The sequence below is a fragment of the Neopsephotus bourkii genome, unplaced genomic scaffold, assembly GCF_033783945.1.
Source record: "Neopsephotus bourkii isolate Nb327-2 ecotype Australia unplaced genomic scaffold, CSIRO-AGI_Nbou_v1 NB_1183, whole genome shotgun sequence".
Lineage (NCBI taxonomy): Eukaryota > Metazoa > Chordata > Aves > Psittaciformes > Psittacidae > Neopsephotus > Neopsephotus bourkii.
This window is the reverse complement of record NW_026901668.1, coordinates 2,921,462-2,946,428: the sequence shown is the minus strand read 5'-3', so window position 1 is coordinate 2,946,428 and position 24,967 is coordinate 2,921,462. Positions and strand designations below refer to the sequence as shown.

At 40.9% G+C, this 24,967-nt stretch overlaps 2 protein-coding genes across 12 annotated transcripts in view; one reads left to right on the top strand and one right to left on the bottom strand.

The window, feature by feature from the left end:
- CALD1 (caldesmon 1) overlaps positions 1-8,657 on the top strand; it is a 197,468-nt gene extending 188,811 nt beyond the window's left edge. For 8 of the 10 annotated variants that reach the window (XM_061363964.1, XM_061363967.1, XM_061363960.1 and 5 more), the window contains 5 exons: positions 997-1,134; positions 2,198-2,293; positions 4,787-4,867; positions 5,204-5,237; positions 6,960-8,657. In XM_061363964.1, coding sequence (XP_061219948.1) covers positions 997-1,134; positions 2,198-2,293; positions 4,787-4,867; positions 5,204-5,237; positions 6,960-6,991 — 381 coding nt within the window. In that variant the 3' untranslated portion in view covers positions 6,992-8,657. The remainder of the gene's footprint in view (positions 1-996; positions 1,135-2,197; positions 2,294-4,786; positions 4,868-5,203; positions 5,238-6,959) is intronic. The other 2 variants (XM_061363965.1, XM_061363970.1) reach the window with 1 other exon arrangement.
- A 1,669-nt stretch (positions 8,658-10,326) lies between these two features.
- On the bottom strand, positions 10,327-19,185 carry LOC133217994 (aldo-keto reductase family 1 member B1-like). 2 transcript variants are annotated; one of them, XM_061363979.1, is made up of 10 exons: positions 19,046-19,185; positions 18,155-18,322; positions 17,017-17,133; positions 16,195-16,272; positions 15,263-15,385; positions 13,461-13,567; positions 13,174-13,255; positions 11,985-12,068; positions 11,018-11,100; positions 10,327-10,681 (listed from the first exon to the last, which is right to left on the bottom strand). In XM_061363979.1, the coding sequence occupies exons 1-10, from the start codon at positions 19,112-19,114 to the stop codon at positions 10,639-10,641; spliced, it is 954 nt and encodes a 317-aa protein (XP_061219963.1). In that variant the 5' UTR covers positions 19,115-19,185; the 3' UTR covers positions 10,327-10,638. The 2 variants fall into 2 exon arrangements, with proteins under 2 accessions (XP_061219963.1, XP_061219964.1); XM_061363980.1 differs by lacking the exon at positions 17,017-17,133.
- Positions 19,186-24,967: the final 5,782 nt, after the last annotated feature.

Sequence of the window (24,967 nt, the reverse complement as noted above, 5' to 3'; positions counted from 1 at the left end):
ATTTACTCTGCTTTGTAAGCTTGGAGCAGCTTTTGAAGGACTCAGTCAGCATCTCTTGAGTGACAGTTGCATCCTCTTTTTGGCTGCTGAGAGTACTATCAGCAGAGAGCTGATAGTCATCCTGAGCAAAGCTGACTTAGCAGCTTATTTAGGAGAGCAATGAACTGGGCCTGTGTTGCTGGCTACCACTTCAGAGTGAAATTCCTTGGCAAAGAAAGACACTTCAGTAAACTAGGGATATAAGTAGTGACAAAGAAAAAACAGAGTCAGAACAAAATGCTGAATTTGACCCCAGGTGATTTTGACAAGTTGTGGCTAATAATGTGCCTGGAAGACAAAACTGAGGGATTTTTCTTTTCATAGTCCAAACAAAAATAGATGCTTGCTTTTTTGTTTTAAACTGTTTTCATAAAGGAGTGAGTATAGGCAATGTGGAAGCTACTAGGTAATGTAGCTTAGTCCCCTATTCTTTAAAATACTACCTCATTCAAAATATACTATAACTGCTGGATTTTACCCCTAGAATCATGAGTTGTGATATGAAGTTGTCTGTGACAGAAGAATCAGAGTCTGATGCTGAATGACAGAGCAGTCTTTTCCCCCTGTCTCTGCATAAGGATTTCCTTAGCAGCGTCCCTGAAAGAGCCACGAGCACAGGATGCAAGTGCTAAGACTTAGAAGAGGACAAATTAAAGCCTTGGAGCAGTTGTGTGCTGAGCTGTGGTTTGCAATAAGCCTTAAAATTAGATGTAAAATCTAATCACTTAGATGCAAAAATCTGAGTGATTGCAGTTTTCATAGCTGGTCATGTCAAGGGTATAACTGCAAATCAAACTGGGAAGAGTCTCAGTGGCACCTCTTGAGCTGGCTACTCCTTCCCATGATCGTTGTTTGAACCACTTATAACTGCTGCATTCTTCAGCACTGCCCAGAGTCAAACCACTCTGCAACTCCAGCTCTTAATACCAAAATCAACTGGCCTTAATTCTTCTGCAGGGCACAAAGGCTGCAAGACCAGCTAAGCCAGCAGCTTCTGACCTTCCAGTTCCAGCTGAGGGTGTCCGTAATATCAAGAGCATGTGGGAGAAAGGGAATGTTTTTTCATCACCCTCTGGAACTGGAACACCAAATAAGGTATGTATTTAATTTTACATAGTGATTACAAAGAATTATGTTATGTGCCTTACATTGCCTTTCATGTTCTTGTTCATGAGCCTGGCTGTTCCTGTTAACATCACTGGTAAAGAATATCCCAAAGGATCCTGAGGTCCTCAGAAACCCACAAAATGATGTGGCTACAATACTGAGTATAACGAAAGAATTTAGTGACATACTGAGCTAAGTTATGAGACATTCCAGAGCCACATCAGGTGTCTTAGACAAATATATCTGAGTAGTTCAAGCAGAGTACAAAGAAATCCTTTGTGTTGGGAAACATTCTTTTGGGGGGCAGAGGAGAGTTATATAGGCAAGATAACGATGATGTTTTTATAGATAATGCATAGAAGCATTTGTGAGACTTTTATTTTTTCTATGTGAATTCTTAAGGCAACGTTTCCTTTCTAGAAATTTATGTGAATTGATAATCATTTATCAGAAACAAAGAACTGAGCCATGGATTGAAGGGGGTTATTACAGATAACCATGAACTTTCAGTAACTTGTACTAATCTTTTAAAGTTTTATTTTAATGATTTAAAATTTAGCCCACTTAACTTCCTTAACTCTTCTACTGTGTGGCTTTGTTGTTTGTTTCTTGGTTTTATTTTTTTTTTTGTTGTTATTCTTGTGTTTTGGGGGTTTGTTTTTTTCTTTTTTTTTTCTTTTAATTTTAGTTTAGCAAAACAAAAATAGACTGGAGTCTTTTCTTGTTGGCTAAAGATTATTTATTTTTTCCTTGGAATTTGGGGTTATGACAGAAACAGCAAGTTTATGTCTAATGTTTATTCCTGGATTAGCACTAAAGTGGAAATAATTTTGTCATTTCACAGTTATCAGTATTGAAAACTAGAGGCTAGTAGTACTGTGTGGTTTATAGGGACAATATCTTCAGAATACATGGGGTGACACTTATCTAGCCATAGTCTCAGTGAGGACATCTATATTAAACTCAGGGTTGGCTTTGTTTTTAAATCTAAGCTGTGGAAAACATAGCAGAAGCTATTCTGAAAGTCTGATTAGATTTTATCATTTTTCAGGAAACTGCTGGACTGAAGGTTGGTGTCTCCAGTCGTATCAATGAGTGGTTAACCAAGACCCCCGAGAGCAACAAATCACCTGCTCCAAAACCTTCTGTAAGTAAACTTACAACAACAGTCTCTTCAGCAAGTGGGTTCTCTCCTGCAGCAGAGGCGGTGATGGTGCTTCCTCACGCAGCTGATGGTCTTTGGAGGAACTTTGCTGCATGTCCTCTCTTGGAAGCTCACAGAGGCCCTCTGGCTGCTGACTCCTGTATAGTCAGAAAAGCGGGAGAGGAAGCGAGGCAGTTCTCACCTTAAAGCTTAGAGGTGCTCTAAAAAGACCTCTTTTAGCACTTCTCAGGTAGAGAAGTGCGTTAATCTACCACCTGTGAAAGGCCCGCCAATGATTTAGAAATTACCAGCCATAGACCTTGGGTGAAATACTTGTGGATTGACCCGTGCCTGTATATATCTTTCAAGTGTATTTTTAAGCACAATACTTTAATCCTTTAAGAACCTAAATGGGATTTCTAATGAAGGCCTTTTAGCATGCCCATTACTTCAGCAAGACTCAAAGCAGAAAATGTTATCAATGCAATAAAATGGGAGCCTGAGAAGCAGCAGTGTGGATGTAGAAAGGTGCAGAACAGCTAATTCTGAGGATTGTAATGGAAGGCTGGGGATGAGGAGTGAGAGCTGAAGATACCAGTATTGGAGAATGGCAAGTTAATGATTTAACTGGGATTTAATTCAAGAACTGGTTTCTTCCCCATATCCTTGTGTAGTGTTTTTCTGCCAGTTCACTTGCATTTTATAGAAGGTGCAGCCTGAAAAACTCTTTCCTAATTCACACTCCTATTTGCTCAAGAGGAACTTGAGATTTGCAGTGCTGTCCCTAATGCTGGTATATACTGGTAGCTATATGGAGATTGTGCCCTTGTGGACATAAATATAAAAACAGAAGTCATTGTGGCACAGTATCTGCCTCCAGATTTTCCTCTCTCTTAAGTTACATCTTTTAAGCAATGTAAAACTAACATCTTGCTTTCTCCTCAGCCAACTGTTTCTATCTATGTCTTCATTTCCCTCTTTCTCAATAGATTGTTCTTTCTTCTTTCAATATGTCTGCTTGAAGGAACCTGACCTCCTCCTATTCTTCTTTGAGGGTGTGTTTGCTAAGTTGGTCAGGTAAACCTGTTTATAATTGACTGTGAAGAATGACATATATCTGTAATGTGTGATTTGTACTTTTTTTCTTTTCTTTTCTTTTTTTTTTTCTTTGCCAGGATGAATCAAATGGAAACCTAGATTTTCTTAGTTAGCAAATAAATTCTTACCCCACCACATACCACCAAAATAAAGAACTGAAGTTTTTATGACCATCAAGATTCTTACGTGTTTGGGAACAACATTCAATTAAAAGTAGAGGGAGCAAAGTTCTCAAGTACCTTTATGATGAACCTATATCACAGATCCCAAATTATTACAGGATTATGGAATGGTCCACTGCAATTTTGCTGGTTTCTTCCTCTGTTACTGCTGAACTTTCCTTTTGAAGTACAACATTGGCTTAAAGTCTTAACCATCAGCAACCCTCTTTGGCTGTATATTATGATCAAGTCTAGAGCATCTATGTTGGTTGCATGATTTCTACCTCTTGCAGAAATCACATTTCCATTCATCACTGGGCATTTTCTATCCCAAGTTAGAAATTCTTATGTGCAGAAAACTACCTATCTATGGATGGCAAGAGCAAGAGTTGGAAACTGTGCATGATTTGAACATTTTGAAAAGGAGAGTACCCATGTCTAAATTTGTTTTCAGGGTCTTTTTATTTGCTAACCACAGAGGTAGATATCAGCGCAGCTGTCCTTAAGCAGATGCATTGCTACTAGCCTAGCATATGGCATCTTGATTTGTAGCCATGCTGTTCCTCAAGCAGTTTGACGTTTTCATCAAGTTTTGGTTAAAGTCTCCATATACACTAATTTTCAGAGACTATTTACTAATGACTTTAATTCACCTGCTTTTTTTTTTCTGTTGGGCTAGTGATTGGTACATGCTAAGGTTTGAAAGGATACATTATAAATTCAAATGAATATGAAGGACTGAAGTGTTAAATCCTGAAACCTATATTAAGACTGCAAGGGAGAATCCGCTTTTCTGTGGTATGAGAATTCCTACAACATTGGTTTACAGGGTTTTTTTTAAGTAAATGTTTTATTTCTGATCTAAAATAATGAGGCAAGCTGCTTTTGAATTCTCCCTTGATAGAAATACTCTTTATATTAAGAAAAATCTTTTTCATTTGCAGAAGTTGGAGTTGTCTGTCTTAAAGATCCAAATGTGCAGTAATTTTTCAGTCTACTCCTTAGGATGAACATAATAAGTTGTGGTCAGCCTATGCAGTACTAAGAATAGATGCAGCAGAACTGTTTTCTGCCATAAAGCATGTGGAGTCATTATGTAAAGTGTCATTGGTAGACTCTGTGGATGCTCCTCAAATTTTTTCATAAGGAAGTCACATTTTGACTTCTTCTCTAACAAATTAAAGTAAACCTGAACTAATATTGGTTTCTGTTCTCTGACATTAATTTTAAAATACAGGATTTAAAACCAGGAGACGTGTCCGGCAAACGCAACCTCTGGGAGAAGCAGTCAGTTGAAAAGCCAGCTCCTTCTTCTAAGGTAACACTTCAGTGTATTGTTAAGAGAATAATAGCTTTAAGGGTGCTTTCTAGGAGGAAGGTGCCTTTTACCTCCATATGGTCAGTCAGTTGGAATTAGGCATTTACATGTTGTTTGTTATCCTGCCTTTTTATCTGTACAAGAAAGTACAATGACATACAGAAAGCCAAGGGCAGCATATAACTCTTATATTCATTCCTATTTAGCAGCTCTTTTAAGGCTGTGTTGTGAGTGGAAATCAGTCCTTTGCATGGAGTTGATTTTTTTTTTCTTGTTATAAATAGCTTTGTTTTCACATATTCAAGTTTAATAATGGGTTATGACTTTTTCGAACAGGTATCAGCTATGGGGAAAAAATCAGAGACTAATGGTAAGTAATTCTGATAAGACACCTCCATGTTAAATAGAAACACTGCCGTATTTTCACACAGGCATATCCATGTTTCAAAACCCTATAGCTGTTAATATTGATGCAACCCCCCACACACCTTTCTGTCTTTAGCCTTTCAACAGCTCCACTGCAATATCATCAAAACATGAATGTCTGAGAAATAAACCTAAATCACCTTTCTAGGGAGACTAAGGGTTAGCAGTGTTCCAGCCATGATTGCAAAGCCTTGTTCAAGTTACATGCATAGCGTGTTTGCTGTAGCTGGAGAGTAATGTTAAACTGTGTGAGGTCTGACAAATGGGATGGTCATTTAACTACAGCAAATGCAAGGCCTCTGGGAAAGGCTCTATTAAGGCTGCAGCAGCAATTAATACGCCTTTCATGAGCAGAGAGAACCCAGAAAATGAGGCTATTGCAGCAACGTTATTCAAGCAGAAATGGAAGATCTCAGCACTATTATTGAGAATGAGCCCTGCATCTGATTTTGAACACTGCCACTGGGTAATGGTAAAGCCTGATGAAAACTCAGCAGTGCTGATTCTGAAAAACAGTTCTGGCTGGTTGTGAGCCCCATGTGCTCCTGCACACCCAGACTGCATTGGAGTTCAAATGCACTCAGCAGCAGCACTGTTTTTACCGAAGCTGTGCATTAGTGTATTCACAAGGCACACTACTGTCATTTTAAAACTGCTAGTTTAAGAAAGACAACCTAGTTGTGCAGAAAGAAATAGGCAAAATTGCCCTCCTAGCTTCCTTAAATTGTATTTTAATCTAAACCACTCCAAATCAAACTAAAGGAATTATGTGTTAGGAAGTGTTCAAAAACAGTGTAAACAAGGTCCTTAGTAACATGGTTCAGTGGTGAGTTTGGCAGCGGTGGGATAACAGTTGGACTCGATCTTAAAGGTCTTTTCCAGCCTGGTTGATTCTATGATTCTAAGGAGCAGTGGGGAAGAATGGAAATTTACTGATTAATTTAATAGCATTATAGATGATTTGCAACATCCCTTGACTCTTCACTAGGAATGACATGATAAAATATAGAAAAACATTTGGTTTGCTATACATTAATATGTGAAGAAAAATGAGTGCACATCTGTATGTGAAGCCGGAGGTATGGTATACCTGTGAACTCATCAATTTGGAGTCATGCAGAACAGGATAGTTTTCCTTCCCCCTGCCCTTCTCCTTTTTCAAACTCAGGTGTTAGGAGAGGGGTTTTCGGGCTCACTCAGTGTTAGCACAGCTCTACTGCTGTGGAAGGTGCCAGCAGTCATGTGTCATTGCAGACCCAGCTGAGTGATTCAGACACTCAAAACCTGAGCGAGATGAGGGCTTTGCAGGAAGAGGCTCTCAGGAGACTTGTCATGGGTTCGGAGTGTGTGCGTCAAGCACTGCAGCACAGCTCACCTTAGCACAGCAGCCGCCTGCATGCAGCTGGGTTGAGCACTAGGTGCAGCAACCACCACATTTCTGAGTGGGAAGCTCCTGAGCTGCTTCCAGGGGCTGTTGGAGGTGAAAGAGGTGAAATCCTGCATGTCCTCTTGGAGGCCAGCTCTGAGCAAGCCCAGTCCGTGACCCACAGCACCATCCAGCTTGTGTCTTGCTTTCTTACATGGTGTTAATCTAGAGCCATGCCATCTCTGTTTTAGGGGTGTGTTTGGGTTATTTCAAATGGTCTTTAATCTTTCTCTTTCTCAGCAGGTTTGAGACAATTTGAGAAAGAACCGTAGAAGGCCACTAAAGACGCTGGACCAATCAGCTGGGGGAAAAAAAAAAAAAAAGGAAAAAGTGCTAAATTGTTCTTTTTATATTTATGTTTATTTACCAAAATGTCTTTTTGCATTATCCCAGTTAAAACCATGTATATTAGCACTGTATTTAATAATCAGTCTAGACATTCATCATCATAGTACTGCCTTTGCACAAGAGCCTTTATTCCTAAAGATCTTTATTCCTAAAGAAACCCATGCTGTGAAATATATAGACTCTCCTACTGATAGTCATAACTATGTATCTGAACAGTGATTTCAACTGGCAAAAGAAGACAGCCCAAAATGTGTGTAAAATGAAGTTGCTTAAGAAAGGTGTGCAGTAAACCTATAAAAACAACGGTTACTTTTGTAATACAGAAGTCTTTTCTTTCTGCACTTTAGACTAAGGCATGGAAGAAATATCTTTAGTTGACAATGTAATATTTTCTGTAAGTTGCCCATGTCATGAGAAATACTGCATCAATAACATGTTTTAATTTTTTGTTTTATACTTTTTTAAGCATCAATTTTTCCATTCTAGTTTAAGTTAATACTTAAATTTGGATGATTATGTTAGCTGACAGCGGTACTGATATTTCTTTTTGTTGTTAGTGACTAGTAATTGAATGCAATTTAGAATATATACACACATAGCTTTACAAAGTTTAGCCTAAAGGCACTACTAATGGTAGAATGCTTTAATACGTGCTAGAGTATTATATTTAGTAATAAACATACATAATTAGCCAATATCACAGCTTTAAAAAAAATAAAGACAGAATCACACACTTTTCTATAGTAAGATTTCATAATTGCCATTAGAGGTATGGTGAGATAAGTATTAAAAAATTTTAAATGTCAGTTGCCCAGTAATGGGTAAGTAAAAAGAAAGTATAGTTTTTAAAAGAAGAAAAGGTAAGGGTATAGAGGGTCAAAAATAGGTCACTTGTATAAAACGTTGTAGTTTAATTTATATAAAGCTACCATAATGAAAAAGAAAAAAAACCTAACCACAGTTGGAGCTTCTTTCAAATGACTGTACACTAGATCTTGCCATCCATCAGTGCCGTACACTAAGTCCACTGAAAATGAAGTAAACCTCTATCTTTATAGTGCTTCTTTTTAACTCTCTCTCCCAAATATCTTATTTACAGATGTTTTCATTTGTATATAGTAAACACACAGCTATAAGACATCAGCTTGTTTTGAATTTACATGACATGCAGTTCAGCATTTACATCCTACAGTGTATGGGTGGCATAAACTGAGCAACTGAAGTAGCCCCTGAGCATATCGTTAACAGCTATGTTGTGCACCAGAACTACCAGGATCTCCCTTTTCACCACTTCCATCTCTTACAGCATCTGACTCCTTCCTAAAGAAGAATAATGTTTTATTTCAACCCAGAGATGAGATCCCCTGCTTGTCTGAAACATCCTGTTTACATATAGAGATGCACGTAGTTATCTGTAGGGGGTGAAACTGTGCCTGACATTGTCTGTGAGTTGTCATGCTTTTTGTTTAGGGGTTTTGTAAACACTCTTCTGAGTCTTTCAAATACATCTGATAGCTGCAATAAAAATGATTTGTTCAAACAATGTATTCTGAAACTGCATCCACAATAAATGGAATATTTCCATCAGCAGCCCCCTGTTTTTTAATGAGTAGGAATGAGCCAGTTGTAACTGGGATAGGAATAGTGCAAAGGCTGTGTCATTGACAAGAAGCTCAAAGGGTGTCTCTCCTGATCCACTATCCTACAGTAGGCAACCAAGTGGTAAAATTAGCAATTTCAACCTACGTATTCTTGGGGGAGGGAATAAAAACTTAGTTGCTTTGCTTATCAGTACACGATGGGAGCTGTGCATCGTCCAGAAGCCAGACTGCCTGTCGAAGTAAGTTCTGACCTAGCAGTACAGCCTTCTGCTTCCCTGTTTCAAAAAACGTTTTCTGTGTGAAAACCAGCCTGTTTCTTCTGTCTACCTCAGCATGATGTGCTTCCAGGCTCTGCATGATCACAGGGACCAAGCCTTGGGAGCTACTGGCTCCTATGTGCTTTACTTTTGCTCTAACAGCAGCATAGCATGTAATGCCCTACTCTAAACCTGGTCATGGTCATCTGAAAGAGGCCCCATAGGCTGCTGCCAGCTCCACAGGAAGCAATGGGAAGGCTGCAACAAGCAGCTGGGAAGAAATAATCAGACGCTGCCTAATTTAACCTGAAAAGATCTTGTACGCTTGGAAGTGTGCCTGTTCTGCCTCACGTGAAGTGACACTTTTCCTTGCTGATGTAGAGAAATTTCTTCTGCTCCTGGTTACTGCCTTTTGTGAGAGCATGAAAACATGCTGTTTTAGGGTCAATACCCTAATACCATGAAGTGGTGTGGTCATGGTTTGTTCCCACCAGCTGGCACCACCTCCTGGCAGGATTCACTAACGACAAATACCCTAGTGGCAGACTCAGCAGGTTTTTTGCCATTTTGATACCATTATGAGGTGACAATTTTTCAGACAATACCAAATTGTCATCTTAGTTTCTGATCATGGTGTCCCGCAGTTCACTCAGCATCCTAGCCAGGCTTTCTTGTGTCCGTGTGTGGAGTGCCACACAACAGCCTTTTTCAAACCTGCTGTTGCTTTGGCCTGGCAATACCTCCCTGGAAATAACTTAAAACAAATGTGAGTCTACCTCTGGGTTTGGTGTTTTTAAAGAAAATATTTTCTATGTTTTCCCTAGATAAAGCCAACCCTTGTCTGGACAGGCTGTTCTGAATGCTGCCAGCAGAACTGCAGAAACCTAATGTTATGTTTGAGACTACTAGAGCTAGTCTGTCTGATTTTGTAGGTAGTCCTTTTATTCAGTGGGGTTGATTTTGGTGTGTGTTATCATTGTATATGGCGCTGTCTTCAACCTTTCACCAGTAATCACTCAAGACTTCAGTTTCTAGGTCTTCTAAGACAGCTGCATGAGGTAACAGGTACAACTTTGTTCTTTAGCATTAGCTAGAGCACAACCCGGTTTGATGCTTAAGCCACAAAGTAGTCTCTATGTGTTGTTCTTGTACAGGAATTATAGAAGCCCATTTCTGTCCGTATTGAGATTAAAAAACAACAGATATCAGGCACGTTTTCATAACTAATTTTATGAAACAATTTAAACACTGCACTGATTGTTGTTATTCAAAATTCATATAAAATTCCAAAACATTAGATTCACACTATAAAAATCACAATTATGTAAAAAGCAAAGTATATAAAGAGAACATTCCTTTACAGCAACGCATGAGCCTGTATGACTGACTGCACTTGAAATAATGTATAAAAAAAATCATGTAACCAGAGTTTTCTGTTAAACATGTCTTTAATTAAGGAAAACAAGGAAAAGAGGAAATGAAGAGACATTGTCTTTTACTCTTAATGAAAACCAGATTTCTGCTAACAGTCTTTACAAAAGTTCCATCCGTACTGATGCATTCTTACACCAGCTAGTGGCCTTCTCCCAAAAAAAGGAGAAGTAACTGCTCATAATGACAGTCAAGTACAAAAGAAGAAATCAAGACCAAGCTACAGAGTACATCTTCTAATCTGGAAGGAGTTACATGGAGGTCTTGCAGAAACCACTGGCATTAATATTCTGCTTTGAATGGGTAGTCCTTGTGATTGACAGCTCTGAGAAGAAAAATAACTGGTTATTTAAGTATTGTAGAAAGTATCTCCAGCAGCATTTCCCTACTGCAGTCTTCCTGCCCCACTGCCAATGTACTAAAGTTTTGCTTCTGTCATTAATTTTAACATAGTCTTGTGAGCAAGCACATAATACACAAAGATGCTGAAGAGAATGTCCTGAATCAGTCTCCCTTCTGACATCAGTTCCAGGACATCGTTACCTGTGGTGCAAGACTGAAGATACGAGCTCTCCCTTGTCTTGGTCATGTATATTTTCAAGACATGGGGGGTGAAAATACAGATAGGCTTAGCGGATAACAACAATAAAAAGGAACTTACTGGGGCACTGGAACTGCCCTCCAGTTCCTGTTAAAGCTGAGGATGACGTCCATCTCCTTTTTAGACAGTTCAAAGTCAAACACCTAACAAGGAAACAAAAGAACAGCCCTTTTTACTTAGGTTCATGAGTAGTTAGCTACTAATATGCTTCAGGTATTCATGACTTGAGGAAAGGAACATATTGCATCCACACTAAGCAGTTAAGAAATCCTCTTATTTCTTAGCCAAATACCAATCTACCCTTGGAGTAATCAAGATAGCCCTTTTCTCTCTGAGGTGCTGTTCATAGTAATGTCTTACAGTTCTGGGTGGCTGAATGCAGTTTGTGCTGTAATACACAGAACAAAAACTTAAGATGCCAAGGGCAGATTACTCAATGTATTTCAAATACTAGAACCAGTGGTAAATATTTCTGCTACAACAGAGGACTACTTGGTACCAACTGCAAATAGTTGCCTCAGTCATTTATCTAAGAGTTCTTGCTGGTGGTTCATAGGAGAAATAAGTCCAAAATTTAGCAGCGTGAATTGAAAGTAACACAGAGATATCATTTAAGAATGCCAGGCCTTATGAGGAGACGTCTACCTGAACTTTCCTGCCAAGGGCAAGCACAGCCTCAAAGTGAGACAAACTGTAATGGGTCTGGTGTTTATAACTTGTTCCTTACATCCTGAAGAGAGGCTCACTAAGCATTTCCCAGGGAGCAAGTCCAAAACTTGGATTGCCTTTCTGGACTGCAGAGCTTGGACTGCCCTGGGGTAACCCATTTCTCTTCTGACAGGAACAAAATGCTTTTCTGCAGAGAACAAGTGAGGATGCTTAGGTAGCGCAGAGCCCTCATCTTTACATCTCTGCACTCCCTTTCTAATGCCTCTTAAGCGCTGCTCCATGGAAACATGGAGGAGATGTGGGTTTAGGTGCCTATCCTGTGTAAAAAAGTAGCATCAGTTCCCAGTGGAAACTTCACCTTGATGTTTTCTTCAATACGCTGAGGTTTCTCAGACTTGGGGATGACAACCACTTCTCTTTGGATAAGAAACCGGATCAGGACCTAGCAAAGGACAAGGAGGAGCATGAACACAGAGGTACCAAGAAATCTGTTAAAAATGGATTTTGTGTTCTCTCTTACCACTATTTTTTCATTCAGAAACCAATTTCCTTTTCTACAACTATGTTCACTCTTTGGAAGACTCTACCAGTTTGTACACAGGAGTTTGATGTGCCAGGATTTGCTTGCGGTCTACTGACAAGCTAATTGTTTTTGGCCTATGTTGTTTCTTCATCCTGGCTTCTCCAGGATTTTATTTTCGTTTAAGATAGAAGGGGAGAGAAATGATGATGCTTCTGGCTTGCATTATCTGAGTGCTCAGACCCCAGTGATAATCATGCAGATAATTTCGGTCTCACGGGTATTTCACCTGGGTTAAGATTTTCTGAAGTCCTTAAAAGGAAAAATAAACTTATAGACTTTAAACACTGTGTGTGTGTGTGTGTGTGTGTGTCCCTTCAAAAGAGTACTGTTGAGTATGTTTTTTTTTGTGCTGCTCTGCCTGTCTTAAAATAGGACTGTGGCTGGCTGCTTGTGAACCTGTGGGTTTGTTTGAAGTGCAGTTTCTGCACACCCTGGGCAAGAACTCATCTGTGTGACTAGTAAGTAACAGCGAAAAAAATCATCTTGTATAATCAAGAAGCTTTCAATGGTTCTTTGTAAATACAAGCAAAAGGGGAGCAATCAATTAATCTGCAAATTCCAGGACTCTCTGAAGAATAACTTTGTGAATTTAACTGGAGAAAGGAATGACAAGTTAGCTTGATGATTTGAAGGCAAATCTCAGGGGAAAGGGGTTCTCTGGCAGAGAGCACTTCTCTCTGGGAGCAGAAGAAATCTCCCCAGAAGTGGGAACACCTGAGGTAAGCATGCACCACTGCTGATCAGCGCCTCCCTCCAACCCCCAAACTCAGAGTCAGGACCTCTTAGAAGATACCTGATAATTCGTACAAATGCTGGTAAGAATGCTGGTCAGTGTGAGGAGTTAAGTGCAGTTCAGCTCTGTCATACCGTATCTCTAGAGAACGCAGCATGTGCTAAGACTGGCCATCAGTCATGTAAAGATGTCAGAGGAGGAGGAATAGTTTGCCCTGACAGACCCACTGACCTGGGCAGGGGTTTTATGGTGTCTAACTGCAATCTCTTTAATCCTGGGATCCTCTAGCAGCACAGGTTCCCCTGGCTTGGCCCTATTAAAAACAAAAGCCAGGATATTCATGATAGAGAGATGTTAGCTTTCCTGCAGGAAGCCTGACATTTTGTGTGAATCAATCTGCAGCAAAGGAACAATACTTTTCCAATTATACCTACATTATTTATATCATTTGCTCAAAGATTCAAGTTGCAAATGCATGGATTTGTGTATGGAAAGGCTTCAGAAGAATATTTTCTTACCAAGGGCGGTTAGGAGAGCCAAGAGGACTGTATGCAGTCACAACAATCCCTTTGGATTGACAGTAGTTGATCAGCTTTTCCTGGGTTAGGTATGGATGACATTCAATCTGCAAGCACAGAAACATGGTGGTTGATACAGAGGCAGACTGCACTGGGCTCCTGAGGATAACATTTTAATTCCTCTTGGGTCACAGAAAATATGAAGGAAAGACTCCAAGTATCATGGTTAAAATTACCTTATAAAAACAGCATTCACTTCACAGCAGTATCTAGAGGCCTAGCACAGAGAACAGGGCTTCCTCATGCTCCATATTATGCTAAGATAGTGAGAAATAGATGAGAAGAGTGAAAGTGCTATCTGGTCAGCAATTGAGGAAATCAGTCTTCCTTAACTACTGCAGAGCAGGACTGCATCTTCAGAGAAGCAGCTCAGGATACCCAAAGTTTAGTTTCTGCTCCAAGTCACCCAACCTCTCCTGAAGGAGTCTCCCTGATTCCTAAAGAACCCTGGGAATCTGAGTTTCCCTAGGTTAGCTCAGATCATGTTGTGACCAGCCATTTGGGCAAGACATCCTTTAAATGGAAACAAAAAGAGCCTATACGGGGATGCTGCTCAAGTTGCCACAAGCCATAGTATGACCACAGGGCTATGTCTGTACTGCATAACGTGGCGCCATGCACATACTTACCTATTTGTAAATGCTATAGCTTTGCTACCAGGTATGGTGATGTGAAATCCACGTACAGTAGTTTATCTAGTCCTGAGCTAGATTAGGCTGCTACTGCAAAGACAGCGTGTGGCACAGGCACACCCATCAAGAAGCAAACTGAAGTCAAAGCCTGAAGTTCTTTAAACTGTTGAAGTTGGTGCAGCTTTTAACATGGGGATAGTTGGGTCCCTACCCACCAGAACTTTATAACCCTCAACAAAATCTTTCCAAGTTCTGTGTTCCCCTTGTCCTAAGCCTGGCTGGCACACACGCTAGCCCCAAGCCCAGCATCACAGCACAGGCAGTACTGTGCCTGCATAGGACCCAGTGTGGGGATTTTCCTGGATATTGGAAAGCCAGCAGAGATTGGTATTCAGCACCCTCAGCTGTGTGCAAAGAAGTCTTATATGGAAGAAGGTCCTGATGCCACTGCTGTCCTGCAATTTCTTTCATTCATGAGGTATGTGCTAAGAATTTGTTATGTAACTGCATACTTCAACCCTCCCTTCTGTGCCCAAGTTCAGTGAATGAGTTAGAGCACTTCTGTACATGCCCATGCCTGTGCTCGCAGTGGGGATTATGCTTGTTATCCCAGGGTTGAAAAAAATGGGCCTGTGGCAACTTTGGCTGCGACATGTAAGTCCAAGTCATACTTGAGAGTCTGACAGAGGATATACAGCAGAAAAACACAAGGTCTTATAGAAGGTAATGGATATTTTCACTGTTTTACACTATCTAAAAATGATACATTCTCATGTGTTTGATATTACTGTGATATGCATAATCCATACTGGTTTCTATGATAGTGCTCTCAAATCACTACTGCATATATACACACAAGTCTACAAAAAAAATTTCTGTTGACATCCCTGTCAACTAAACACCATTAAGACTGACACTGTACCAAACCCTTACGTATCACAGGCAGCACTGATTTAGTCTTTCAGACAACTAGAGGTATCCATAGGGCTTTGCCAGACCTTTTGATGGCACCAAAGCTATTCAAAGATCATGGCAGAAGTCAGTTTTAGAGCTGAAGTGTAGCATGAGTGTTTCAAGGTTAGCTGACATCAACAGAAACAAAAATCTTACCTGGTTATTTACTGGTTTGTATTTCAGTCCTGGCTTGTTCAAGATTCTTTCAATCTGCTCATGGTTAAAGTTGGAGATACCAATGGCTTTTACCAGGCCACAGTCCACCAGCTCTTCCATGGCCTAATGAGTAAAGTCAACAAATGTGTGTTTATGAGATGATAATACTGTCAACTACATTATTCTATTACTCTAAAGCTAATGACAAACCAATCAACAACTCATACTAGATTGCAACTTGTATTATCTGTATGCTTTACAGTGCAGATTGGAAAGTAATATAAGAATGGCTTGGCCAACCCTTTTGTAGTAGGCTTCTTTGGGGGTCATTTTACAAGAGCTTAAAAAGCAAGGGTGACCCTCCATTTCCTCCCTTACCTGCACACTGCCTCTGATTTGGCAGAACATAGCAGGGAGGATGTTAGCTTACACTCAATTACCTCAAAATACTTCCTTGCACCTATAGTCTGCTGCTGCAGAGAAAACTTAACTCCCAGAGCTGCAGCATCACGGAGGTGCAGGTAGTAGGAGCAGGCCCCAGTGCACAGCGAAAGGAGGACTGAAGGACAGCCAGAAGTGCTGACAGCCAACACTGAAAAGCGTGAGAATTCCATACCTGTATGAAACACCCACTAAATCAACAACCACACCCGGATTAATCCAGGCTTCGATTCTTCCACTGCATGTATTCAACTTTTCATGACAGCACCTGCAGTGCTGATAGCTTCCTCCTCTTCAGTCTTAGCAAAGACATCCCCCTCTTGCTCCTCAAAACAAGAGATAGCAGCAGCTCTGCTCACTTTGATCATGAAATGCAACTTTTTTGTGACTGTCCTCCATACCCAAACCTATTCTTTAATTTCACCGTGCACACAGATCTCTGCTCCATCTTTAGTGGTGACACCTGCTCCCAAGAGCAAACATTAACTTACCTCCCATGTGTCCAGAAAATCTGTATCGCTGGGGATACTCATACCCTTCTCATCCACAGGATTCAGTTCTTCACCAGCCTGTTATTTCAAGGCAGATAATGCATATACTTTTTGTTAAGAGCTGAATTTCCTACTGTTTACTAGCACTTCTGACTGGATTGATAGGCAGCAAGTTAGCAGGTTATTAAAACATATTACATAACTGAAAAAAACAAACACTCATATTTTTTGGACAAGGGCCATATTTCTACAAAACAAACCCTGCACACAAAAAGTGGGAATTAGCAGTAATTACGTAACTTAGGCAAATCTAGGCAGAAGGCAAAAAATACCATCCCCTTCCTCTTTATTCTAGAGCTTTTATTTTTTATACAGGTGTAGACTCGGGGGGGAGAGGGGAGTGTGTGGAGGCGGTGAAAGTATTGGGCTGCTGCACTGTGATTCATCCCCCACTGTTGGTTACTCCAAACCAAGCCAGCATCTCCAAAAGCTGAGATGTTCACACTGTTCTGGCCCAGCAGAAGGCCATGATCCCAAACTGCACAATTCTGTGCTGGTTACAGTTTCCCTGAAAACCCAGCGGGCTTGTTAGCAGTGTTCATATGTACAACTATCTCACCCCAACAAATGCGTAAATCCAGACCCACAGGCTAAAACATACTACCAGCTAGTTAGTGGTTGAACTCTTGCTACCACAAGGGTAAGGGAAGAGCCAAATGAACCACAGCATATCCCATCTGCATGATGAAGATGGTCACAACACAGATGAGAGAATGCACCATGCTTCTAGCCAGATAAGGAGAAGAGGGATGTAGGTACTACCTTGTATCCCATAGGGAAGTGTATCAGGTAGAGGTCAAGGTAGTCCAGTTGCAGTGCAGTGAGGCTCTTCTTGCATGCTACCTTAACCAAGGACCTCTCGTGGAACGTGTTCCATAACTGTGGGAAGAAGCCCAACTGTGGTTCTACAGTTTCCACCATCCAGGGGACAGAAGCTTCTCCCTTGGTGGTCTGGGAGGAAAACTCCTTCCCCACCTACTCAGTCCACACTGAAGACAAGGATGCCAACATCTTCATGGTAAGGCAGGACAAACATACCACAAATAAGGAGTCAGTCATGAAGGTGGGCAGTCAGTACTCCTACTTATGAAAAGAGATTCTCAGAAATAAATATAACAAATATTTACAAGGTGTATCTGACCCAGCAGGGCTGTTAGTGTTAGATTTTGCTTTTTCAGCTTAAATTCTGAGTCTTAAGCAGCTCACAGCTACCCACGTTCTGTCCCTTTTTACTGCCCACAGTGAGAACTGTTGTCCATTTTACTTAACTTCTGAAATTAAAATCCAAGTCATTTAAATAGAACTTGAAAGTATTATTGAAATTAAAACCTGTTCTTTAACAAAAATGAAGAGTATGTGCAAAAGCCTACTTATACTCAAAGTTTTACCATGTTGCTAATGAAAACCCCAATTAATAATTTTTAGTTGAAGTGTTCCTATTTTCTGGTAAAGAGCACTGCTGAGGCAAGTGGAGAAGAGAAAGCAGTGGAGTTATACTTTAATATCTCTTTCCTTTTAGGCTTACATTTTGTACATGACACCATTTTCAAGGGTCTTGAATACAAGTAGCACAACACCTCTGAATTCAGACATCTGATTTGTCTTTTTCTTCCTGTTCTTTCTAGGGTGCAAGCAAATGAACCACCAGTGTAATTAAATGGCTGAATAGACACGAGGAAATTATTAGATTAGCAACTGCCATGCTATATTTCCTAAGTTCTCAATGGCTCCTAATAAGGCTCAGTGCAAATTACAATTGAAGGACAGAATTTATAGCACGCATGACATCCATGAAGTGAAGGTCAGAGAAGGGAATAGGTCCTCATGTTACTTTACAAATGGAACAAGTGTGCATTCTCTGAGAAAAGCAAAATATCCCAATAATCCTGCATCCTTGTACCTTGGTGACAATGAAGAGGTCTTCCCGTTTCACAGCCCCCTCCTTGATCTTCTGCTGGACTGCATTCCCTATTTCATTTTCATTCTGATAGAAATAGGCACAGTCAAAGAGGCGGTAGCCTGCATCAATAGCACACTTTGCCACCTCTTCCACCTTTCCTGGAGGAGCCTGAAAGCAAACACAACCAAACCATGAGCTCTTCCATGGTTTTCTGCCACTGCTCACTGCTATGATAGCTCTGCACAGTCCCCATTTCCACCTGCCGATGGACTTTCCCGAGTTTCAACTTTCCAAGCAAACAGCATTTTGGTAGGAAAATGGCACAGAGCAGAAAGGAATTAGTTCCTGCGACACATCTTGACTCTGCTATTTCCGGCAGCATGTGCCCACTATCATTTCCCCTTTACTCTCAGTGTCGCCCCAGCAGTTTTGCCAAACCCTGTCCACGAAAGCAGTCCCGTGGTACAGGAGTCTTATCTGTCCGCGCACGATCGGCGGGCTGCGAACTGTCAGCACCCAGGCAGCCTCTCGTAACCGACTTTTGCTTCTTTCCTGTCTATTTCCTCTTTTGCTTCCCCTCTTTTGTTTTTATCCTCCCTCCACCTTCCTCACCCCCTCCTCCTTTTGTTTTGCCCTTTTTCCCTTTGCTGTTTGCTCCCCGAGCCCCGCTCTCCCCCCGGCCCCGCCTGGCAGCCCGCCCGGTTATACAAGCGGCCGCGATTGCGGGAGGGCGGTGAGACCGGACCTCCGGTCCCCGGGCAGAAAACCGTGGTCCGCGGCAGCCTCCGCCGCGCAGCGGGAGCCCCGGCTGTGGTCACGGCTCGTCTGTTTTCTCTCCTTTCCACGCTCGCAGCGGCCGCCGGAGCAGCGTCCTCCCGCCCGCCCCGGTACCTGCCAAGTGCCCAGCCCCAGGACTGGCATCTTCATCTTGTTGCTCAGCTCCACGCAAGGGCTCGCCATGCTGTCCGCGGGTGTCCGTCTGTCTGTGCGTGTTCAAGGCGGATAGAAGGCGATTAAAGGCTTGGGGCCGTCCGTCCGTTCTCACCCCCCTCCCTCACATCCCTCCCCGCCTCCGCCGGGTTTCATTACGTGTGAGACACAACGTGCCCGTGATTGAGAGATTTTGGTTTGTTATAGAAACATGATACTAAGAGAGTTTGTTTGGTTTTGCACTGAATAAACTAAAAGCAACTGCCACAGTGATGATGGGTTTGGTACTTTTCATGTGTTCTGCAGCAGAGAGAGCCTGAAGGATGACAGGAAACTTGCATGATGAGGTTCCCTGGGCCGTTTTCTCAGTTACACTTAAGTGGTGACAAATGGACTGAAATTTTCACCTTTTACCCTAGAAAATACTACACTCACCTGCTGTTCGCAGAGTAAGTAAAAACGAGGATGTAGTCTTAGCTTTACATCAATTTTGCATTCCCCATCTTTGCATGCTCAGTGTGCTCTCCGCAGGAACGTTGTAGCACTGTGTGTGAAAGCGTCAGTTCCTAATGCTCAGTTAAAATGTCAGCCAGCATCAGTAGGGTGTCAGAGGTTGCAAAACGGATTTGTGATCACAGCTTGTCTACAGGTAGTGCTTTACTCTGAATAATCCCCCACCGTTTTATGTAGGATCAAATACATTGAGAGGGATGACATTTAAAGGCTGCACAAAACTTTATATGAAGATAGTGCTGAGAAATCAAGAGCCATAAGCTTGGAAGGGCTGGGATAGCTGGCTGACAGCAGTCTTGAAGAAAAGGTGCTTTATGTTAGGAAGCTGGTGTAATTTCACACCCTACCTTGGGAATCTCACATGTCACAGAGCCTAGGCTTTGTGTTTATCAGAGTAGGGATTCTCTGCTTCTTGAGTCTTCTTTTTTAATTTTGCTTATATTGCTGTAAAGTCCTCCTTGCTCATTGCTGACCCCTGACTACCATGATTGCATGTTGTGCAGGTTCCACTGGTGTCATCCTGTGAGTTCTACAGTGAGAGTGAGAGGCAAATGCTTTATGCTTGGACTGATAATGTTTGTCTGTCAAAATACAGTGGCAGCTGTGAGTTTTTGTGCCACTAGTGCATTCTAATCACAATGTTTGATGTGCTACGTTAAAATATTTTGTGTATCTGCATGATTCAAGGTGCTTTCACAGGACAGTATTTTCAGTTGATTGGGTGATTCATGTCCTGGCTTTGCATTTGAACAAAACTTCTTCTTGCTCAGCTTGATCTGGTTTCTAAGCCATCGGTTGAATGAGCTTCATTGTCATCTTTCTGCTCATCTTTTCAGGCTAACATGACAACACCAGAATGCACACAAGAGCAGCTGGAGGAGGTGAAAAAATACACCAAGAAACCCCCCCAAAAAAAGAAAAAACCCCAAAGCTACTGCAAGAGATGTGAGAAACTTGACACAAAAGAGAGAGCAAGATCTGCAACAAAAAGACAGAAACAAATCTGTAGAGGTTTTGTAAAAACAATAATGGTACATTGATTTTAAGGCCAGAAAGCACCATACTACTCTTCTGAGCTGACTTCTTGTTACACTGACAAAGTTTTTTACCAAGCCTATGACATCTACTTATTGCTTATTTCATTATTAAAGCTGCTTGGGTGCTGCAGCAGTAGGAGTTGACGAAAATAATGTAAAGAACAGACTAGAAATTGTTGAGATTGAGTGACAAATTACCTTTAAAAATATCAAACCTTGGTGTGAAAGGTATAAAACCTAACCATAATTGTCTCTTTCTCCTTTTTTTAACCAGGTGCTTAAACAATCCTCAACCGTTTTCCTCCCTGTAAACCTTTCATCTAAGACAGTAATGATTTTGGAGTGAACTTCCTGGGGGCCAGGGGGGAGCAGGGAGAGATTTTGACAGATGAACCACAGAATGGGCTGGCAGGGAAGATGTGCTGGAAGGACACAGTTACACGTACAGGCTTTTCTGGCTGGGTGTTTCTGTTCTTTTTTTTACCTGATTTCATTATCTGCATGGAGAAAGATGACTATCATCATTTGTAGCTGTATAAAACCTGACTTTATGACTTTATGGGAGTTTGAAAGGGTTTTTTTTATTTTTTTTCCTTTTTTTTTTTTTTACTTTTGTGGGGACAATGTGGGTGATGGGTATGACCCATCCACCTCAGTGTTTTAGCTGAGTCACAGTGATTTTACTCCCTGGAAATCCTTGCAGCTCCCAGGAGCACCTTGCCACACTGTTATATGAATCAGAGCGTACAGATGCAGGAGGTGACTTGCCTGCAACTTTGTTAAGCATGGCCGTGGTTTTGCAAGCATTGCTATCACCTCTCTTGATGTTTATTAGTGTCTGATTCTGAGTTGTCTTTACTTTAGAGTGACTCTTCCAGAAGGTAGTGGTGTTCCTTCATGGTTAGCCTTTGTTAAGGTACTGAAACACAAAAAAGCAAGTCTCTTCTGTGACTAGTCCAGTGTTACTGGGAATAGTTTTGTTCAGATGAAAGTACTTACTTAGAAAGCCCTTGCTGTTAGTGTTCCTTGGGGAAGCAATATGTATTACTTTCCTGAAGTAACAGTAAGGAGCCTGTCGCAAACATGAGGGGCTGACCAAGTGAATAGCTACATGCAGTAAGGGAAGGGGATCAGAAATGTGTTCTGGATGTGGATTTTGGTTGTGGATTGTTTTTTTTTTTTTTTAAGAAAGATGTGTCGGGTCAGCTGTGTCAGAGTGGAAATGTAAAATGTGGTGCAATACTCTCCATTGCAGCATACGGAAATAACAAATGCAGGAAGGCAAGTATTGTCACTTGTATCTTAATGAAACCTTTTTTAACCTTTGAGTCTAAAAGCCTCCTAGGCATCCTTGCAGAATTCAATATGGGTGAAGACAGCCATACCCACAGAATCACAGCAGGGTGAGGTTGGAAGGGACATCTTGTCACTTTGACCAACTCTCCTGCTCAAGCAGGGCCACCTAAAGTAGGTTGGCCAGAACCATGTGTAGACAGCTTTTGTATATCTGCAAGAAGGGAGACTCCATAACCTCTCTGGGCAACCTATGCCAGTGCTCAGTCACCCTCACTGTCAAAAAGTATTTCCTGATGTTCATAGAGACCTTCCTCTGTTTCAGTTTGTGCCCATTACCTCTCCTTCTGTCACTGGCCACCACTGAAAAGAGCCTGGATATGTCCTTTTTGCACCTTCCTCTCAGTTTTTTATATATATTGATAACATCTGAACTTTCTCTTCTTTTGGCTAAAGAGCCTCAGGTCTCTCAGCCTCCCCTATACCCCAGCTGGCAACTAAGTACCATGCAATTGCTTACCCCCCATCTCCAGTGGAATGGGCAGGAGAATCAGAAAAAGGTAAAACCTGTGGGTTGAGATAAAAACAGTTTATAATTGAAATAAAATAAAATATACTACTACTAATATTAATAAAGCTGATACAAATTATAATGAAAAAGGAGATAACAAAAAGAGAGATGAATAAAACTGAAGACAAGTGGTGCACAATACAATTGCTCACCATTGAGTGACTGATACCCAGCAGTCTCCATGCAGCCTTCTCTTTTCCAGGCTGAACAGCCCCAACTTTCTCCACCTGTCTTCATACAGGAGGTACTCAAGGCCCCCACGTGTCCTCATGTCATCGTTGTGGCCCTCCTCAGGACTTGTTCCAACAGTTCCATGACCTTTTTATGTTGAGGACACCAGAACTGCACACAATACTCCCAAGTGAGGTCTCATGAGAGCAGAGTAGAGGAGCAGGATCACCTCCTTTGACCTGCAGGTCACGCTCATTTTGATGCATTCGGTAGGCTTTCTGGGCTGTGAGCGCACACTAAAGCCAGCTCAGTTCAGTTCTTGTTCAGTTTCTCATCCACCAGCTTCAAGGTCTCTGCAGGGATGCTCTGAATCACTTCTCCACCCAACCAGTAGCTGTGCCTGGGATGACAATGCTTTATTGCTGACCTTTAGTAAATTGGGGAGGAAATGGAAGTATAACTGGTGGGAAACCAGTCATTCCCTGGTTAGCCAACTATGTAGGAGGTGCGGGGTGTGAGATTAGATATGCAAAATGAGAGCTGTAGTAAGAAAGGAGAGTGGTGGGGAAAGTAGGGTGACATACTCTTAAATTTAAATATGTTTTTCATCAGAGTCCCACTGAAAGCAACGAAGTACTTAAAAAATAAATAACCAAAAGTACAGTTGGTCTTAAAGCTCATCAGATTTTATCACAGATCTTTTGCTGACATTGTTTTCTTGACGTCAATGGAGGTTTCAAAATCAATTGAAAGCAGCTGTCTCTTTTAAATACATATTGAAGTCATCAGGAGAAGTGGTATACAGTCTTTCCCTGGAATACACTTGATACTAGTCCAAAATGTCTTTTCATCACAAATTTTATCATCAATCACTGACTTTGTTTATATTTGTTGCAGTGTAACATGTAGTAGGGCAGATGTATCAGATAAGGGTGCACTATAATATATAACTGGTTTTACTAAATCCATCAAACTCACTTCCCTCTTAAATACAATATTATTTATTTTGCTCTTTTGTCAGCCACTGTCAAGATTTTTCTCTTTTAACGTTTTAGAGGATGACTTTCTTTTGAGGAAATAAATTCCAAACTTCATTGATTTAATTTCTTCTATTGATATTGATTTTTGTGCTAGTGTATTAGGTTGAATGATTTTTGCACCATTTATTTTCATTACATTATTACATTGATATATTGCTAACTTTCAATATTGACCCCCATTTTTTAAAATACAGAATAACTTTCTGTTGAATCCTTTCAGAACAAATTTTGTTTTACTTGAAATCATCTTCTCTCTACAAAAAATTGTATGATTTCTACCGGTTTTTAAATCTTAGCATGTGTGGTACAAAGTGTCTCATGCAGAGAAACTCAAAGAATATGAACAAGTACAAGTAGAAAGATTAACAATATATACTGAAGTACAAGGTGATTGTGTTTAGGTGAGGCTGAATATGTTATAGGTTTTGGTCATTTTAAAACCCTTTCGTTTTACTATTTCCAAATAATGAACAAAATGATTTTGACTAAAAAAACCTTGTGGTTATTGCATGTGTCCTGAACCCAGCTAGCAGGTTAGTGCTCTGTTCTCATTTGGACTGAAAAAGGAAAAATAAATATCATATACAGCTTAATTCTTGACGGAGAGCACTCAGGAAGGTCTGAAAAGGGGGAAACAGCTGTTCCCCCATAAATGCAGAACTCATAAGTATCACATTCAAAACCCCTACAAAGTCCTCTGTTGCTGGAACTTGAAATTATGCCCATAGCTACTGTATTTTATTATAGGATGGATATATTTGTGGTTTCATTATATCTTCCTGGACCTGCAGAGGGTGCAAAATCTCCATGAAACTTGCCTTAGAAGAAACTGAGTTACTTCTTCATTCTCCTTGTATGTTTTACTTCTCTGATAATTTGTGGGAACACTTTATCAGCAGCATTTATGCATTTACTCAGGAAGTATTTGTTGTGGCAAGAACGGCTACTGCCATTTCACTTGCAGAAGTCTTTTGTTCTTCGATGTCTAAGCCTATAGCTTCAGCCAATCTCTCTAGCCTAATGTTATTTGGTCCCTTGTTGTCTTTTCTCTTGGCTGATAATATAATTTCCTCTGCATTGTCTCTGTTGTTTTTTTTTTTTTTATTTGTTTTCTGTTGCACTTCAGACTTCTATGTGAACACTGTGAGCATGGTGGAGGTAAGTGGCCAACTATATGGCTTTGGCTACACATCTTACTTTCACATGATCTAAACAGTACATAGAAGAGCAGAATAAAACATCTGAGACAGTATTATGA

Bases quoted from the DNA above. Each gene is read 5' to 3' on its own strand.
- LOC133217994 (XM_061363979.1), bottom strand. From the start codon at position 19,114: ATGGCGAGCCCTTGCGTGGAGCTGAGCAACAAGATGAAGATGCCAGTC. The intron at 18,323-19,045 runs GTACCGGGGCGG...GTTTGCTTTCAG, and splicing joins TGGGGCTGGGCACTTGGCAG to GCTCCTCCAGGAAAGGTGGA. The intron at 13,568-15,262 runs GTAAGATTTTTG...CTGTGCTTGCAG, and splicing joins ACAAACCAGTAAATAACCAG to ATTGAATGTCATCCATACCT.